At 48.3% G+C, this 19,688-nt stretch overlaps 1 protein-coding gene across 1 annotated transcript in view; it reads left to right on the top strand.

The window, feature by feature from the left end:
- Positions 1–200: 200 nt before the first annotated feature.
- LOC142787116 (uncharacterized) overlaps positions 201–19,688 on the top strand; it is a 417,172-nt gene continuing 397,684 nt past the window's right edge. The window contains exon 1 of the mRNA XM_075884723.1: positions 201–895. Coding sequence (XP_075740838.1) covers positions 826–895 — 70 coding nt within the window. The 5' untranslated portion in view covers positions 201–825. The remainder of the gene's footprint in view (positions 896–19,688) is intronic.

Below are 19,688 nucleotides of genomic sequence, written 5' to 3'. Positions count from 1 at the left end.
TACAGGCGAGAACAATGTGCACACCCGACCTGCACAGTTATCGGCGCACCTCCACTCCGATGAAGCCAACTTGGCGGGAAAGAGACTTTTTACTCTCTCTCCTTACCGCTCCTTTCAACGTTTTTCTCTTTCTTGCTCCGCGAATGGGAGTCTGCGAACGTGGTCACGTGACCTCACGCTGCGATGGCGTCACTTCAACGCTCGCGTTTGAGACGGTGGACGCGCCTTCTGACATCGCGTCGTGCAGCCGTGGTGGTTGTGCTGTTGTCGTAGGTTCCCGCCTTTGCACTGCGGCTTGTTGCCGTGCTTACCGAGCGTGGTGCGTTTTTGTCCGTGGCAGTGTGCGAAGTGTGCAGTGAAGTTCGCCACTGACGAGAATCTGCACGTCTGTTCAGACGGAAAGGCGGCTGCGACTTGTGTTTATCGCGCGTGTCTTCGAGCGGCGTGGATTGACGTGGTGGCCGCGCTAGGCACTACCACCTCCCCGATTTCCACAGCGTGAAAATACTTTCCGCTGCTCGGTGAATTCCCAATTCGAGATCGTTGTTACGATCCAGCTCCTGTGTAAGTCAGTGTTTGTGTATGTGTGCGCGTGTGTGACAGGCTTACCTGTACGACGACGTAACGTGCCACTGCAACAACCCGGAACCCCCTTGGATTCGTTCTTCGATCGAGCGTTGGGATTTTGTGGATTCGCTTCGAGACATCGCCGTTTCGCTCTCACCTGCGACAGCCAGCGGGAGGTGTTTTCCTTCGTTTGTTTTATTTTTTCTATCCTGTGTTGTGAAAGAAAGTTTTGTTTTGCTTGACCGAGGATTCCATACCATGGCAAGCTACGGCAGCGCTCTTCCGGCTTTGGTGGCTACGGCGGCGTTCGTCCTCGGCTGTCTTGTCGGTGAGTTCGATAAAACTTCGTTTTGGGACTAGTTGGCCTATAATCGCGAGGTTGATACAGTGCAAACGCGAGAGATGCGCCGCGAAGTAAAGACATGGCAAACGCAAATTCATTGTATGTCGGTGGGTGGTATGTTATTGTGCCGCCTCTTTTGGCTACGTTAACCGATCTCCCCACCCCCTTCACTGAGATGTTCCCAGCGCTAAGCAGGCAGCACTCAAGTAGAGTGCGGGCACTTGGCGCGAGCGCAGGCCAACACGGAAAAAGGCCGCGCTGGCGCGCCCCAACCGCTGAATTTGTTTACGTCTCGGCGCTGTTCGACACGGAGGTGTCGAGCGGTTAAGCGGCATAGTAGGAGGCCTCCCGATGTCTTGACCGCGACATGATTACGCCGCGATTTCTTCACCTGATAATGAACTATCGGAAGTAAGAAAAGTTCGGTGGGATGGTATGCTTTAATGATGAAATGGGTTATGTTTAGATCTTTCGATGTTTCACAGCGCAAAGAACTAGGACGACATTGAAGGGCAGGAACAGCTCTGATGTAGACAACGTTCATTCAGCTCTGAAACACAGAATTGTGATCCATCAACGCTCAACCTTAATGAAATAGAATAGCCCGAGAAAATCGACAATGCGGAAGGAACGTCCTATTTTCCTGTTTTTCCTTTTTTTGTTTTTGTGTGCATTCCGTCCGTAGTGTATTCTTTTTTTAACGCTGTACCACTACATCGTGTAACTAACTACGGACAATCTATGCTAAGAAAATGCCGGCGTTACCGCTGTAACGCCAAAGTTGGCCAGCGCGCGCTGCGGACTTGTCGTAGGTAGGGCCTTTTTTTTTTTTTTTTCATTTTCCTTCGCAGAGCCTTCGGACATCGCAGCAAACCTGTTTGCCGCCGCCCGCTCGCCGTGGCTGGGCGGTCGGTTCGATGCGCGAGCGTGCGTGGATTCACTACGCGACGACTGGCACGGAGGTTTCGTTTTTGTACGTACGCCAGGCGCGCGCGCTGCTGTGTGTGCTGTGTCGGTCTTCGGAGGCGTCGTCGGAACTTGGGGTTTTCGTCGGCGACGCGCAGCTGTTAGCGCTCTGCATGCTTGTTTGTCACCGCGCCGATGCAGTTGTGGGCTCTGTGATTTCGCTGCGTGGTAGCTCGGCCTTTGACCTCCCTAACGGAGCGGGTACGGAAGGGCGCGAACACACTGGCGCCGCTGATCGCCTCAACAAGCGCTCTCTTTTGCACCGTCTATCTTTAGGAATCTACACGAATATATTTGGCTTGCTTCGATTTCGCGTTACTGTACCAAACTCGTATCAGCGTGAGGCTTGACGTCACGAAACTGAGTTCTATGCATGGATGGTGTTTCGTGCATGCCACGGAAAACCAGTTAAAGCCCTTTCTCAGCCCCGTCATCTCGCAACTAGAAACATGCTTGATTTTGTTTGTTTAATAATTTACTGTACTTCGAGAGTCCCGACACCGCACATTACAGGCGGGGTGGGCAAGCAGGAAAAGGCGGACAGAGTTAGGTTTCGGGACCTGGAAAGAGTTGTTCAATGGCAGCTTATGAACGATTAATGTGGTGATAAGGACGCTGATAGAGATGGTTTGAAAAGGTGGCCGTAGGCTGACAGAAAAAAGTGGAGTTGTAGAACAGCTCGTGCATGGCACTTGCGCCGGTAGCGAATGCTCTCTGTTCTTGATGAAACCAAACTGTTGTAATTATGAAACGATCCAAGGTTGCCTTTAGCCACCGTAATTATGGGGCATATTTTTTCATTTCATTTTTTTTAGCCGCTTGTGTCGAATGTTTTGAGGCACGCTATACCAGGAATCGAGATATTAACAGCTTACGCTTAGGAGTAATTATGAGCTGCGCATGCTCAGACGGTGCGAGTGCGTCCAAACGCGCTTGGAACATCTCGAAAGTTCAATGTGCTTGAGCCTATAGTAGAATGTTCCTCTCGAAAGTTCAATGACTCGGGCACCTCTGCTTCCTTGTAATATGGCGAACTCAACAATGGCCTAGGAGCGCGAACTGTTGGACCAGTTGGTGAAACATGTTTTGGCTAGAGTCTTTCCTGTCTTGCCTCGATTTCGTCGAAACATCGGCAAGTTCTCGCTTTTCAAGGTTGCTACAGTAGCAACCAGGCTTTGGTTAACTGTACGGTTTTCCGCGGCGAAGCGAACTCGATCGTTCAGCCATCCCAGAGTTGAGTCGTCCGCGAGATTCAATGCACAGCCTGTGCAAAAAAGAAAGAGAGAAGCCGTGTGCTGCGGGTAGAAGACTGGCGAAGGCGATCCGGGCGTCCTTCCTACACGCCGTGGACCCCGCTGCATAATTCATTGCATTTGCGATGTGTCTGTGACGGAGTGTTTCGGAATCTCTCCGAGAGCCTCTTCAAGTCAGCCCGAAAGGGATAACGTGTCGTCCGTATTGCGTCATTCCGTGCGGCCGGCATGCAACCGTAGATCACTCCTGACGGGTCCTTCTAGGCAAATAGGATGAATCGAGAATTCGGAAGCGTCTGCTAGTTTGCTTTCTCGCGATAAAGTTTTTGCAGACTAACGCTCTCGTTAGGAGAACGCCTTTTTTTCTCTCTCTCTCTCCGGGTGCTGCGGTTTTCGTAATAAAATTTTTGCACAGGAAAGTACGACCACGTGCTGACTTCCAGCGAATAAATTTGCTCGAAAATAACTTTGCAGGCATATCGACTCTTTGCACGCGCGTGCGCGTTGACTCACTGAATAGAGTATCAATCAATCAGAGATGTAATGAAAAAAAAAAAACTATGCCCGGCTTCGTGTTTTTACCGAATTATTTTTTTTTTCAAATTGTCGATTACGGCTATTCGTTGAAAACCAGCACTCTTCTATTTCCCTGACTCTTTTTCGTGTGGTCAAATTTTATTATAGGCATTTAGACGTCGACATAGGCCGAGGGTCCGAAACATGGGGTGCTTCTCACGGAACGGAGTTTTGTGACATTGCTAAAGAGTGCTCGCATAATTGCCCCGCCTATTGCAATTAGTAGCGTCTTATACAAAACTGGTCCCAGACCCCTCCCCCCCCCCCTTTTTTTTTTTCGTAAGGCAACCTAGCAGCCACTCGGAGTTAAAACCTCACTGTGTGGAACGAAAGCTCTATACTTTAGAATCGCCGCACATATTTTAGTCGTTATTGTGGCATTCAGCGTCTACATTTGTTTTCCGACACCTGATGAAACGCGAGTAGTGGCTCACTGGACGGCTTGCGCCCATCCTGCGAACTTCTACTGGCGTTTCGTCACGCGCGCTGTTTTATTTCAGTTTCAATGTCGTACAAGCTAGCCCCCCCCCCCCCCCTCCCCCCCGACGCACATTACCTTACATCAAACCGCCTTCAAAAGTGACTCATAGAAGTGAGAACTCTTTCGAATGGCAACGTTTTGCAACATCTTGTTAAGACTGCCCCCCCCCCCTCCCCCGCCCTCACGCTTCCACCATAATCACTGACCCAGTCCGTGTAAAAATTTTGTGACTGCCACCCGGTAGCTTAAAGGAACTTTAGTCCCCTGACGTATACAAACCCTGGAGACATTTATTAATAATAATAGTAATATCTCGCATTTAACGTTCCAAAACCACGATATGATTATGAAAGACGCCTTAATGGAAGGCTCCGAAAATCTTGACTGGCTGCTGTTCCTCACGTTCCTCACACGGGGGGCCTCTATAGCGCTTAGTCTTATCGAAATGCCGTGACCGGGAACGAACACGTGACCTTCGGACCAGCAGCCGAGGACCTGTGTTCCACCGGGGAAGACTGGACAGTTTAACCACAGAAACAGACTTTGGAACATAGCCCTTTAAGGCCTTCGCTAAAGGAACGCGTCCATTGAATTCCGAATGTTCTGCTACGTTCTGTGCTATGCTCTGCGTATGACTGGACTATTCACTTTCCCGCGACCATTACGTTCGGCGGCGCCGGTTCGGGCCCGGCGTATTTCGGCAAAGAAAGTGGGCTGCGGCGATGTTACACATTACTCTCACATCCGTCGTCTACACGTCGTGTCGGGGCTCCTTCAACGCGTCTCTGATCTGAATAATAAAGGGCCTGTGGCTCCCCCGTTCATTCAACTGTATACGCGGCTGGCTGCGGAGTCGACGAAGCGTTTTTCTCAGCTCCGCCAGATGACTCGGTGTTTGAGTAGTGTGTCTCGCGTCTCCAAACGGGCGAACAACTCGCAGTCGTCGTCGCGGCGACATTGTGTTGTTACTCGAGGACTTATTTACATAAGACTCGGTGGAGAACTTTTTTTCACTCGAATGGAAGGGAGGTTCCGTTTCAGAATAACGTTTCTTTCGTGCGCAAAGCGCGCGCTTTTTTTACCAGCTGCAGTAGAGGTCTTATAACTACATGTATTGCGCGTTGCTAAACAGCGTTTTGAGTGTTAACCGTACAGATTTTGCATGCTTGCTTTGTGTGGGTTGTCTGACAAGCATGGGTGCAGTCAGATTACGGCCAGTAAAGCGCCTAACGTTAGTTAAGCGAGGGGTTTGTATTCTCCTACGTCGCAAATAGAAGAGTTGGAATCTCTGCAGTGGTCCTGGACTGAGGACCCATCCACAAGCGTTCTGCAGAACAGCGCTTGGCAGAACAGCTCCAGAGCTAAATAAAGTTTATTCTCTCTCTTTCTCCGCAAATATATTTTTTTTTTCGCTCGCTATTTGTTTTTCTGCTACTGCGGCCGTTGCAGTACGTAGCGGGCAACGACGAAAGTGCTGCTCAGTGAGAGGTCGCACAAATGGTTCGCGGCTGCATGCGAAAAAATACAAATGCATGAAAAGAGAATAGATAGTGCATGCTCTTGAAATAGATTGCAATATGTCAACCGTTGTGTTCCTGGACGAGTATTAAACTTCGGAGTGCCGAACTCGGTAATTACATGTTACGTTGGTGTTGTGTATATATATATATGTGACGAGTTTTCGCTCATGACGAACTTTTGGGCGACAGCTGCTTCGTTCTAATGTTTTAATTTTTCACCCATTCACCGTGATTACTCGCAGAAGAGCCTGCGGCGGAAATGCGGTGCTCTTCCGCGGTATAGCGTTCCGTGTCTACTTGTTTTCGTTTTCCTTTTATTTACTTTTTTAAACCTTTTCGTAAGAAAGCCCACAAGGTAAACACACGTGAGAAGATCCCACCAGCCTTTTAATCGGAAGCAGACAAGAAAAGTAAATAGATAAGAGGACAGGGATACCATCAGCGCTAATTTTCGAGCCCCCTTTTGCCATTATTCTCAACGGCGCCCTGTATAAGAACAGCGCGTAGTTTGGATCAGGATACTAAATGAACTGGAACACCGCCTTCGTATGCGTGAATGCGTGCTTTCATTTTCTCCTTGCGAGAGGGAGGAGAGGCGGGTCGGTCAGATACGGTGACAGATCCAGTGACGTCAAACACGTGCAGGATGCAGAGCCGTTGGCAGAACTTTTTTTCCTAAGGGGAGGGGGAGACACCTTTTTCATTTTTCACTCTGCATGCCATGGAGAAAATACATTCACATTTTGTTTCAACGATTTAGAGTATCTGGTACTTCACTGAAGGAGGGCCGAAAGCCGTCTCCAAACTGCTACACGACGTCTGGTTAGAAAAATGTTCAACAATTTCGAGTACTTCGTACTCAACTATGGGAGAGCAGTGAGCCGTCCCTATACAAAACCGAGATTGTGTGTGTGTTCAGAAAGAGTGGCTAACAATTTCTAGTACTTGGTATTCTAATATGGGAGGGCATTGGGCCATCCCGTGAGTCTCACACTTGATGGGGCCCTGTTGACAAGGGCTGTGCAGAAAAAGTTAACGATTTAGAGTACGACGTGTATACTCTACTATGGGAGAGCAGAGAGCCGCCCCGTGGACGTCAACCGCAGTGTGTGTGTGGGGGGGGGAGGTTAGAAAAAGTGGGTAACGATTTAGAGTACTTGGTACTCTACTATGGGAGTAGCTTAATGCCGTCCCGATAACTTCACGAGAACTTAACGTGAAGAGGACGGGGGGGGGGGGGGGGGGTTAGAAAAAGGGGATAACGATTTAGAGCACAAAATACTCTACTATGGGAGAGCTTGAAGCCGTCCCGAGACTGCTGTAGCTGGAAGTTATCGTGTCCATGTGTGTCACGTGGAGCGGGTGAGATTCAGCGCCAAACAGCATGAAGTATAACCCTCCAAGCTGCGCTGGTGGTACACTCATTTGTATGCGCCGTTTTTTAATAACTGATGCTCTCACAACCTGGCGTTTGCCGGCGATCGGCCAGCTATCATGTGGCCATCTGATCTTTTTACTAAAGTGGCCTGTCATTTTACGCTGCCATATTTCATTGCCGCCTCTATGGATACGAACGCGTGAACTGCCGTCGTCGCCTGTATCAACTGAAGTGCGGCGCTGCTAGGCACGTGGGCGTAAAGTCCCGTGGACGAAAGTCGAATTCTAGGCCCGAAGAAGTAATGAAACCCACCGACAATTGATTTGATTGATATGTGGGCTCTCTGGATTTCGTGCCGACCGGTTCTGCCCCCGCGATCTCCGACGACAGTGCAGCTCTGGCCGACTGGCTCGCCCTGCGCCGTCTCATGCCGCCGACAAGAGCTCTCGCTGAATGGTGCCCCGTCCTCGGACCCCTGCTACCGTGTCCATTTTTCCTATATTCTCCTTGAATCTGGGTGTCGCTGTCCCTGCGTCATGCTCTCTCCTTCCCACCCCCCCATCTATCTATATACCTTTAGTACTATCCTTTTAATATCTCCTCACCCCCATTCCTTGTGAGCTACTGTTGACGTGTCGCACTCTGATGCAGACAGTTAGGAGGCTCACTTTTATCTTCTTTTCTCTTTTAAGAATCACATAAGAAAGCTGAAAAGGTTTAACGCCTGCCCCACCCCCAAATCACAGCATATCCGCAAATTTAAGGATGATGAGTGGGGCGAAGCTTTGAAGGGTTTTATGGGCAAACCGTGAATCATCCGCTGGCCGCGTCCGTCCGTCTGTATGTGGTGTGTCCGTCCGTCCGCCCGCATGTCCGTGTGTCTGTAGTCTTTCCGTCCGTCTAGTGAGTACCGCCATCTCGCATCTTTTCATCATATATTAATCATATACGAATCCAGTGGACATTTTATGGACTAAAACGAGAGGTGACTACTACATACATATTGTGAGAAGAGAAGAACCTGCACCACTACTGTATCGCAGGTGGCTACTACATACAGGAGATGCACGACCCACGCCTTCATATTCATATTCGGATCTTCGCCCTAAAAAATTTGGGTGCGATGGGAGGCACGGGCCGGTACGCCACCACCTGGCTTTGCCACTGTTTGGATGTGAGCGCGTCCTGCGAGAAGAGGCGCCAGCGTGGCGGCCAGCATGTTCAATTTATAAAGCAGCCTAGTGCCTCACGTTTGTTTTGAGCGAAATTTAAAATACTGCCATGAGTGCTGCTATCTTTTTTGTTTGTTTGTTTGAAAGTGCGGGGCACGTTAGGGACTTCGCTTCTCGTCCGTCCATCTTGTGTGGCGTCGACGCAGTGTTGGGGCGGCTTCGTGACTGCATCTGTTGGGAGAGACAACCTAACGGAACTCGCTGTAGGCGACGTGCATCTCAAGCGCCGTGTCAAGCAGTAATCTGCCCAACAAGATTTGACCTGCTCCGGGGAAGCCCTGTACGTGATTACCTCAAACGTAGGACGTCATCGACGTTTTGGCAAATGGAACAGTGGCAACTCAATGATCGGGAGTCGCTGGATGCTTGTCCTTCAGACTTACTCAGGTTGGTATAGTAATAAAGCAGTGTGACGTTTTTTTTTTTTTTGCAACTGGTATGTCACACGTATATAGTTACTGCTTTGCGCATACCTCAACCGAATGTCTGGGTACCTTTCAACGCAGAAATTTTGGTTTGTCTGCCTGTCCGCCCAATCATATTGAACCCCCCCCCCCCCCCCCGCTTTGGGTCTTTCGACCTAATCGTATTGCATTAGTCGAATGGTCGCTTAAGTCACCGCGGTCGCGTACAGCCGATTATACTTGGCCGATTAAATTTACGGAGCGGAACGCTGTCGGCGTGGTGTCGTCTTGCCGAGCGGTGCGCATCGGCACCGCGACATTCGATACGACCGCGATCGCTGCGTGTCGATTGTCCATGCGAGGCCACGCATTGCCGAGATGATTTGTCTCGCGATGGATGTGTTCTCTTTATGGTCCGTCGTACGTCACTGTCCGTTGGGCACAATCGGCTGTTTCGGGGGTCGCACGCGTGACGCGAATGGAACGACGCTTATTGCGCGTAGAACTGCACGCTTGTATAATCGTGCAGTTGTCGAAGCTTGAAGGCTGCGTATATCCCCGAGTTGACGTCAGCCCATCAGGTACGTGCGTGCTCTCACGGCTGGACGAAAGGCGTCGGGGTTTCAGGTCTGCAGATCAGCTCTCCTCATTTCCACGCTCTTTCTTCCTTTCTTTCGTTCTTTCTTTCTTTCGTATCCTGAATAATCTGCAAAAGTCTTCTGAAAAATGAAACTGGTATGAAATTTATGAGTCCGCAGTTTACGCTAAGAGTTAATGTGATACTCAGATGGCCGTACATATGCCCTGCAGGGCTGAAATTTTCAGAAGCGTGGCATGGCTTTTCGTAGAAGGGGGGACGAGTGAAAAAAAAAAAAAAAAAACGTCAGCTAGCGTTTCCATTTGAAAGAAGGCTTTTTGAATATCTCATTTGTGGGTTTCTTAAGGGGTTTTTTTTCTTCGGTATTCTAGGGGCATGTCCATACCGATTTCCACGGTTATGTTTCCAGACACGATGCTGCCATTCCGTGCATCTCGAAAGAAGTGCTTCACAACACTCACGTTGGCGTGGCTTATTCGAGCAAACCGTTATTATTCGCAATGGGTGACAAAAGAAATGGATTACCATCCAGCAATGTCTCAAGATTTTGGTCACATAGTCATATAAAAAATTACAGCATATCCACGGAGTGAATGAAGATAAGTGAGACGAATCGTCCGTTCGTCAATCCGTCCGTGTGTCTGTTCGTCCGTGCATGCGTCCGATCGCGTTCTAGAATGCAGACGGTGCGCGGGTAACACCGACGAGACGCGAGCCGAGGAAGCCGAGCGCAAGCGTCTTCGACGCGCCCGCCACTCTGCTTCGTCCATGCCCCACGAATGATCCGCCACGTGCGGCTACTATGCAGGATGGTAAGTTGGACCAGTTGGTTAGGATCCATCGTGAACTTACTTACAGCGCAAAACCAGAAAAAATACAGGACAGGGAAGGAGCAAAAGAGAAACAAAAGACGGTGATGTCTCTTCTTTCTGTTTTGCTCCTTCCCTGTCCTGTATTTTTTCTGGTGTTGCGCTGTAAGTAAGTTCACGATGGGTACTATCAGGAGACTGAGAGAGGCAGTCGTTCTCCGCGCTTTCAGGCAAAGCGCGCGCAGCAGCCAATCGGAGAGTAGCGGCAGAGTAACGCCATCTAGGAAATGAGACGAGAAATGGTCTTCCATTTATTTTGCCTTCTTTTCTTTCTCGTCTCTTCTTTTCTCGGTTATGCGTGACCAGTGACAAGGTTAGCCTAAGAGGAGCTTCCCTCTAAAGAAGACTGAAATCGTCGCTTGTGAGCGGGACCGCTATAGCCTAAGAAAAGTCCGCGAGCCGTCTGCTTCAGACCGCTGTGTCATGGCGACTTTTGCCTACATGCATGCATCAATCGTATGCACCGATCTTCGTACGAGTCCCAAAAAGGGCGTTGGTGCCAGACGGTCGGTTCCCGAGAGGATGCCACCCAGCCGCAAATTCGACACGATCCCCTTTTTGCAGACGACGATGATGCGCGCACGCGTGGAACTTTGCTCGGCGCCGATTTCACGTTGTGCTTCCGTTCGTCTTTTACGAGGTCGTGCTGCTGGTGTGGTCGGTACTCGCCGTTTATTTTTTTTATTTTTTTTATTTGTTCTTTCGGTCGGGCCTGTAACCTTCCCATTGCGCATTGTTTTGTCGGCGCGCAAGTCCCGGTCGGGTGTGGTTTTTTTTTTCTTATTTTGTTTTCTGCCGCTCTGGTGGCTTCGATGTTCGAAGCCAGCACGCCGCCAAGGGAGCTGCAGCAGCAAACCGGCTTCGCGCCGCGCGATCGCTCCTAAATCTGTGAGAGGCGCCGATCGAAAAACCCCGTTTCGTGACCACCGGATCTGCGTGGCGACGCGAGGTATGCGGTGTTCGTTTCGATAAAGTCTTCATTGCATTTGCTCGTCGGTGTTTCTCTTCGTGTGTATATACTGCCGGATGCAGCCGCGGGAGAGTAGGTCGCGGGTTCGGCTCTGGTGGTCGTGTCGGCGGCATTTCGATGCAGGATGCGATATAATTGGTTGCCGCTGAAATCCGGCTTAGTCCTGGACGTCGCCTCTCAGCGTTGCGCATCAAGACACTTGGGTGCAGGTTGTCCTGAAGCCGCCAGCAAGCTTCGGTGTTGGCTTTTTGTATTGGTTCACGGGAGGTCGCTACCAAGTAACGCTTCAAATCGGAAGATAGTCTACACAATTCCTAAGTGCCAACTGAAGGCTAGTTTCATAGAGGTTGGACATCTACATAAGAAGTGAAGTGCTTAAAGACACGCGCAGACACGAACCGCGCAGCTCTTACCGGTTCCCTGAGTGTGCGCACGTATGTTTTCTATGTACTGTAGGTTCTCCTTTGCCACAGTGCGACGTTTCAGTTGATAGGCGTACTTTCTTTTTTTTATTTGCATTCTCCTATGTGCGCGCCTTCTACAACGCAGTACTATACTAATTGCTTAAAGTTCGTCTTGTACTACAGTGCAAAGACACAATGACAAAGTAAAAAGCAGACGCTAGAACGCTCGTCTGTCCGCTCTTCACTGTGTCATTGGGCTTGCGCTGTAGCATATATAAGATGAATGGCCTATTTGCTTGTTTCTAGCGCAACCACTATTGCAACACGAAGTCTGACAAAAAAATTTGCAAAAAAATATAAAGTCTCGTGCTAAATTTCATTAAGCACGGCATATCAACACGAACTCGTGTAAATCGCTACGATACCTATATTTTCTGTGTTTGCATGTCAACTTCATTCTCTAAGGGGGTAATCGCAGAGATCTGTAGTCACTATAGTGTCGTTCAGGCGGCAAGCTGTCCCTCCTGTAATTGTAACTTTAAAGCTATATTTATATGGCACACAGTCGGAAGTTGGTGCCAGTCCTCCGGTATATATGCTCCTGCTAATGCTGAAGAAAAAAAGCAGGTTAATGCCTTAGACGCGGTGGGGGGCGTGGGGAACTGGCAGCTGCCCCCCTCTCCCTCACTCGCCTCTCTTATATTTAATGCATAAACTAACCCCCGTATTCACAAACGCTCCTCGACATGAATTTCACCCTTCACTTGACAGAGTTGAGCACTCTGGCTCACCTGGGCTCAAAAATGACGCTGTGCTACTCAAGAATCGCAGCAGATTATCGCTGATATGCAGTGACTTGTCGTGCCTAGAGACGGCGCTCCTATCGGCTTTTTCAAGTGAAGGTGAAACTTTGAGTGAAGGGACGTTCTATAACACGGGGGTAAAGTGCCCCGTCTCTGTGACCCCCCTGAAAGAATGCATGGGTGCCGCCCCTCCCTTACTGCAGTAAACACACACACACACACAGATATATATATATATATATATATATATATATATATATATATATATATATATATATATATATATATATATATATATATATATATATATATATATATATATATATATATATATATATATATATATATATATTCTGAGGCCACCCTTGCTTGACGACGGTTGAACACGAGCGCTTTCTGGTGGATATGACAAGCACGCGCGAAATGGGACTACTATTTCGGCATGCTTTTCATACAGTTTCACCGGCGCGAGGCGCACCGCCTGCCGGGCTTTTCCCTCTTGGCGGAAAGGCGTCGACGCGTGTGCAGGAAGCTGGCGGCGTCCAAGCACTTCGATAAATTTTCAGAGGGCTCGGGGGAAGGGAGACGGATGCTTCCTCGAATGTCGCTGCCTGCTTCCAAGACGGTAGACCAGAGCCGTGGGTAATAACAAATGATTGCTGAGATATTGCGTTCCAAACCGCCGTATGACGAGGCACGTCGAACGTATAGCAGACGAGTTCCGAATTAATTTTGGCTATTCTGAATTCGGGTGATTCCTAAAGCCTGCACCTGTAAGACCTAACTATGCGACTCTTGCGCTTCGTCCTGCGCTCGCTGCCGGTATACGTTATTCCGGGAAACTTCGTAATCTCATCCGCCCGTCTGACTCTCTTCTGCCCCCTCGCGCTCTCAGTGCCTTCTCTTGAAATTCTGCTCGTTACAAGTGGTTATCGTTCTTACGCGGTATACGTGCCGTGCCGACGCCACTTTCTTCCTGACTGATTTCGACGGAGATGTCCTGAAAAGTCGTCTGTTTTAGCTCTCTTCTTGTCCGTTAAGGAGACATCAATGTGTTTCTTATTGTTTTTAACTGTGCATGCTCGTGTAATGCTTCGTTTTTTTTTTCTCTACTTCTCTCTTTCCTTCCTTCTTTCTCTCCTATCTTCCTTTCCTCGTCCCCAAAGAATAGGCAGGCAATGTGCCCCTCCTTGTGGCACTTGCCAGCAAGCTCTTTCCCACTTTTCTATGTACTTCTGTGTATCAAACTCAAATAATAAATAATAGCGTGTTCTTTTTTTCTGCATGTTTCTTAACCATCTGTATTTTTTGTGTAATTACCCTGCCACGGTGGTCAAGGCGCTAAGGTACTCGGCTGCTGACCCACAGGTCGCGGGATCGAATCCCGGTTGTGGCGGGTCCATTTCCGTTGGAGGTGGAAATGTTGTAGGCCAGCGTATACTTAGATTTGGGTGCTCGTTAAAAAGCCCCGGGCGGTCTAAATTTCCGGAGCCCTCCACTACGGCGTCTCTCATAATCGTATAGTGGTTTTGAGACTTTAAACCTCACAAATCAATCAGTCAATCAATCAATAAAACAATCTGTCTTTCTGTGTAGTCTTGAAAGACATCGCAGCACCGGCACGCTTGCATGCCAGGCATTAGTAAGTAGTCCTTGAAGCATGATCGAATTAATCGACCAGCGCAACTGGTGCAGGTGGCATGCCTCTTTAGTCGTTTTACTTCTTTTCTTCATTCCCCCTCCCTTCCGTTCTGGCTCTCCGTCATTTCGGGAAGCGATGGCCATCTCGGCGTCGTGACACGCTCGGCAAGTGTGCGGCGACCGTGCGCAACATCCCGTATACCGGGTGATTCCGAGGGGTGGCAATAGTGGCAATATCATTATTATTTTTTTTTATTATTTATTCAATATTGCGGGCCTTTTCAGGCCTATACAGGAGAGGGCGTACAGAGCAAATAACACTTCATATCGCAAAGAAAAATAGCGATATAGTAGTATAAAGCAATAAATGAACAATGCACATGTGTTTCACTGAAAAAAAAACTACTTAGCATGATAACATCAACGGTAACATTGATATGCAGATGCAGGCGGTTAAGCACAAGTAGCAATGTGGGAGCACATGCGCGATACACTATTTAAACCTTTATTTCGGCGAAGATTCACAGGATTTATTGCAATGCCTTTAAATGAATTTCCAACAGTGATGAAAATGATTCAGGTGATTGTGCACTGACAACGTCGTTCGGCAAGTCATTCCACATTTCGATAGCTGCGCTTATCTTTCGCGTGTGGCATCCATTGCAGGAGAACGGTCGCCGGCGGCCGCTCGCGTGCCGTCGTCGGGGAATCAGAGCGTACTCGGACGACCGTTTACGTCGTCTTCCCTGTATAAGCCGCGTCCATATTGTACTGCGTCTGGGGCCTCGAAAATGTATTTATGTCGCCGTCAAGATGGAGGAGAGACACCGCATGCAGCCTCGAACGAGTCCCTCGTCGGGCACGGGGCTGTACACTCTAAAGAGACGTTTGCGCCCCCTGAATCTTGCATCAAAGCAACAACTGACATCTATCTTGTATGCCTTTCATTTCTGAACTCAAAAAAAGACTGTGCCCCTAAGGGCGCATTTTTTATTTAGTAGCGATACGACAATTGTCATCTATTTGGTATCGCTTACTTTATACCTGGTGTTATTCCCAACCGCCCGGCACTTCCAGGTTATGAACGGCGGGCGCGTTATCATCACGGCTTGGCTTTTAGGGGCGAAGCTTCTCACGCCGTGGATCGTGCCTCCGTCGTAGTAGCCAGACTTCACGGTAATAGAATCGCATTGCATGTCAATTAAAAAGTGCCATAGCACATCCACTGAGTGAATGATGATGAGTGGGGTGAAGCCTCCGACCGTCCGTCCTTGCGTCTGCATGGACGCTTCGCCCCACTCATCATCATTCATTCCGTGGACGTGCTGTGAATTTTTTTCTTTCCGTCCTGGCTAGTGGTGAACGAACGTATGCAGTGCTCGGGAAAGGAAACGCAAACAAGACCAATGGCGAATATATAGTTCTCTCTATATGGAAGTCGAGAGGTATCTGCGACCGCTTGTAAACGCTCCGTGCTCGCCCAAAGCGTGCGAATGGTTTTATTTCTTCCTCTTGTTCAGTACTTTTACTTCGCCCCTTTATGCCTTCCCTCCTGTAGGGTAGTAAACCGACAATGTGTCTGATTAAATCTCTCGCCGGATCACTGAAGCGCGAATTGCCTCACTTATACCGTTCAAGTGGCTCACACTTTTTCTCAGAGTGCGTAGCCGTCACACATGTGAGGCGCCAGAAACAGATGTGGCTGAGCGATGGGGTACGCGCATAATTCATATTCTTCTTTGTCGATCCTTACGCACAGTGGCATTACGGAACTTGTATTCTTTTCTTGTGTGTGTGTGTGTGTGTGTGTGTGTGTGTGTGTGTGTGTGTGTGTGTGTGTGTGTGTGTGTGTGTTTGTGTGTCATCTAACAGCGTATACGTCCCATGGCTTTCGTAGCACTGTCACATATACGTCGCGGCAACAAATAGAGTACAGTGACATCAACAGCGGCGCTACATAACAGGCAGCCTTTCCGTTTGAAGTCTTACGCTACAACGTTTTTGTGCCAAGCATAAAGCTCCGCCGTGTGGTGGTCTCTAGTGGCTAAGTTACTCGGCTGCTGACCCGCAGGTCGTGGTATGTAATCCCGGATGCGGCGGCTGCATTTTAGATGGAGGCGAAAATGCTGTAGGCCTGTGTGCACTCAGAATTGGGTGCGCGTTTAAGAACCTTAGGTGGCCGAAACTTCCGGAGCCCTCCACTATATAGTCGTCTCTCGTAATCATATGGTGGTTTTGGGACGATAAACCCCACCTATCAGCCAACCATCACTCGTGTAGCATGCACGAACGATAATGTAGGAGAGCTTGGGAGCTCAGTGTGACTGATATACATGTATCGTATCGGTCGAAAACGAGCCTCGGTAGCGTGCACAGCACGCAAAGCTACGACAGCTCAGTTACACAGACGTCGTCTGGAAATACGCACTTTCCCTCAGCTATAGCGTTTGCTCGGCAGAAACACCGGCCTCGGTTGCCCAGAGGGTGCTAAATTACTGACCCAAGGTCGCGGGGTCGAATCTCGGCGGTGTCTGCCGGAGGCGTAATGCTTGAGGCTCGTGTATTTAGCGTTAGGGACGCGTCCAAGAAGCCCGGGTGGCTGAAATTTCCGAAGCCCCCCGCTTAGGTGTTTCAGCCATATCCAGGTTTTTGGACGTAAAACGGCAACAATTATTATTACTGTTGGTTGAGTAACTTAGTTATGAAACTAAGTAGACGGCTCTTAAGTATTTTGTACTTCTTCCCCTGTCTTAACTATCAACGAAAAAGAGCATTTACAGCAACGAGTGTTTAGTGTCAATACTTGGATGCTGATACCGTATACCGTAGTGAGGCGAACAGCGCCATTGGTTGGTTGGTAACTTTGTATTTATTATTCAGCTCAGAACACGCAGATTTATGCGAATATGTACGAAATAATATATCAAAGAGCAAACTCACGGGCGTACTTAAGCGAGTTTTATAATTTCCTTTTCTATTTTCTCCGCATGAATTGCTTTCCGAGAACGGCCAATCGAAAGTGGGAAAACACCGTGGCGTGACTTTCGGATCTTCCGGCGCAAAGCGTACGGCTCGGCCGGGTTATTACCAGCCGTAGTCGAGATGGCTTGCGAGGCGTTGGGGGTGGGGGGAGGGGTCGAGTTTTTTGAACGCGAAGCGAGTGGCCATTTTCTGTGCCCCTTGCGTTCTTCGCGGCAATGAAAGCTCTTGCTTCGAATCCGACCTGCTGGAACGTTTTAAAGGGCCGTTTAGTGGCGTCGTGTGAGAGATCGGCAATAGGCGGCGCACAGGTTTCCAGAATCGCTCGCTATAGTCGGTTTCAAGATTGCAAGCGCTGTACCCCAGAAAACTTCCGGTCACCTCATTCACCAGCTCCTAACGTCGAAACTGAAATCACGTTTTCGAGTTCCTCTTAAATGTAAGAAGTATCTGTTTAGTTTTTCTGATAAAGGGACGTGCGTAAAGTTCAAGGGAATCTTTTGAAATTTTTATGTAGCTCAAAAGAACATTTATCTGAATCTATTTAGCCAAATAAGGGAAAGAAAGTGTAAAACAATAGCAGGCTATTTTTTAAAGCTCTTCTTGCCCGCCGATACTATTAGGGAACACATCGGTGGACAAAACCGGATGTCATCAAGGGGATGTGTTTTTAAACAGGGATATGGTCTATAGTCGGTTACAACCTAAGAAAGATTAGTACAAGCGTCGCCCCCAAAACTGCGGCTCACATGTCATACATCTGTGCGAGAGAGGTGTGTGACGTGTCTTCCGTGGCAACCATAAGTACTTTTTTTGCTGCTAACACAGATACTATGTCTAATAATAACTTTAAAGTTCGTCGTCCTATACGTGCATCACTACGTATGAAAGACGTTCATATTGAAATCTTTGCGGAAATTGTGCAGGAAGTCAACTTTTTTGGACCAAAACCAGCGGCGTCCACGTGTGTCTGTATAAGAAAGACATTGATCTGAAATTACCTTAATGTACTTCGCGTTCTAGAAATGAAGAAACCTGTTAAATTATTTAAGAAGCGTGATCTTCCTTCTCGGGACGGCTTTAAGCTCTCCCATAGTAGTGTATACCCTGTGCTCTAAATTGTTACCCCCTTTTTTTAACTCCCCCACTCTCTCAGCTCTCCCATAGTAGAGTACCAAGTGCTCTAAATCGTTAGTGCCATAAGAGATATCGTTACAGCGGAGGACGGGACGGCTTTAGGCTCTCCCATAGTCGAGTACTAAGTACTTGAAATCGTTAACAACTTTTTGTGAACACAAGTTTGTAGTGCAGTACCAAGTTCTGTAAATCGTTAACCACTTATTCTAAACACACAAGTTTGTAGGGACGGCCCTGAGATGTTGCACAGTAGAGTACCAAGTACTCTAACTCGTTAACCACTTATTCTAAACACGCAAGCCAACCACAGAATTGGAGTCCCTCTTATGTCTCGTTTGGTGCTTATTTTGTTTACCGAGACGGCTTTCTGCTGTCCCATAGTCGAGCATTAAGTACTCAAAATTGTTGAACCCTTTTTTCTAAGCACGTATGCAAATTTTCTCCGGGAGGGATAGTTACTGTTTTAAGTGGAGTTTACATTTATTATTAGATTGTTAACGACTATAAATGATTTACATTCAGGGTAGCCCGGATGTCTGAGTTCGACTCGTTACAGTGGTCTAGTAGTCATGGTGTTCGACTGCTGACCCGCAGGTCGCGAGATCGAATCCCGGCCGCTGCTGCCACATTTTCGAATGAGGCGGGAATGGTTGTGGTCCGTGTGCTTAGATTTCGGCGCACATTAAACAACCCCAGGTGGTCGAAATTACTGAAGCGCTCCTCTATAGGCGTCCTTCGTAATCTTATCGTGGGTTTGGCTCGTTAGATCCCCAAAATCATAATGAATTCCCAGTTTTCCCAGTTTTGAGTCTGGCTATTCCGGTAAATTCGAGTCCAGGGACAGCCTGGCTGCCGAACTAAATATTGCTCACTTTGAGTCCGAGTCAGTTCAGCTCAGTGCAGTTTCGGTGGGTCCGTGTGCTACAGTGAACTATAGCTCACTTGAGCAGGAATTTCGTGACTGGGATAATTGCGAATAAGCCCGTCACAGCATATTGTTTTAGAAGTGTGAATTTAACTTGAAAGGGAGTACACGTTCGAGCATGTTGGCATTGTATTTTAGTATCTAGCGCATACAAAAGATAGGGACTGAGTGAAAACTGTTTTCACTCGTTCATTGTCTTGTGTGTGTGCCAGATGCTGACGTCAGCTTACTTCAAGGGCTCATGATTGGCGATATCTGGTGGTGTAGAGGTTGCTGTGAAGATCGCGTTTTTAAAACTCTGGTGTTGTCATCTTTGATCTAACGTGAAATTGCGATTTGTGTACAGCCCTCACGCGTGCAAGTCTTCGAGTATGCTTGTGACGTGTTTGATAATGTTTTCGAAAGACAGTGAGTCAAAGATGAGCTGCTCATGACAGTTTGAGCGGCAAGTTGTTACTCTTTTGTGTAATATTCTTTCGAAAAAATGAAGCGTTTTCAACGTGGCGAAGGTGTTTCGAGCATAAAGGATATATCAATCAAGTGCATCGTCACTTATCCACCGCAGGAGCTGCTGGCATTTTTCATGACCGGCTCAGCTTTAAAAGAAAAAAGGGGTGTGGGGTAAAGAGAAAAAGTTTGCAA

The sequence above is a fragment of the Rhipicephalus microplus genome, unplaced genomic scaffold (genome assembly GCF_043290135.1).
Source record: "Rhipicephalus microplus isolate Deutch F79 unplaced genomic scaffold, USDA_Rmic scaffold_45, whole genome shotgun sequence".
Taxonomy (NCBI): domain Eukaryota; kingdom Metazoa; phylum Arthropoda; class Arachnida; order Ixodida; family Ixodidae; genus Rhipicephalus; species Rhipicephalus microplus.
This window is presented reverse-complemented; position numbering and strand designations above follow the sequence as displayed.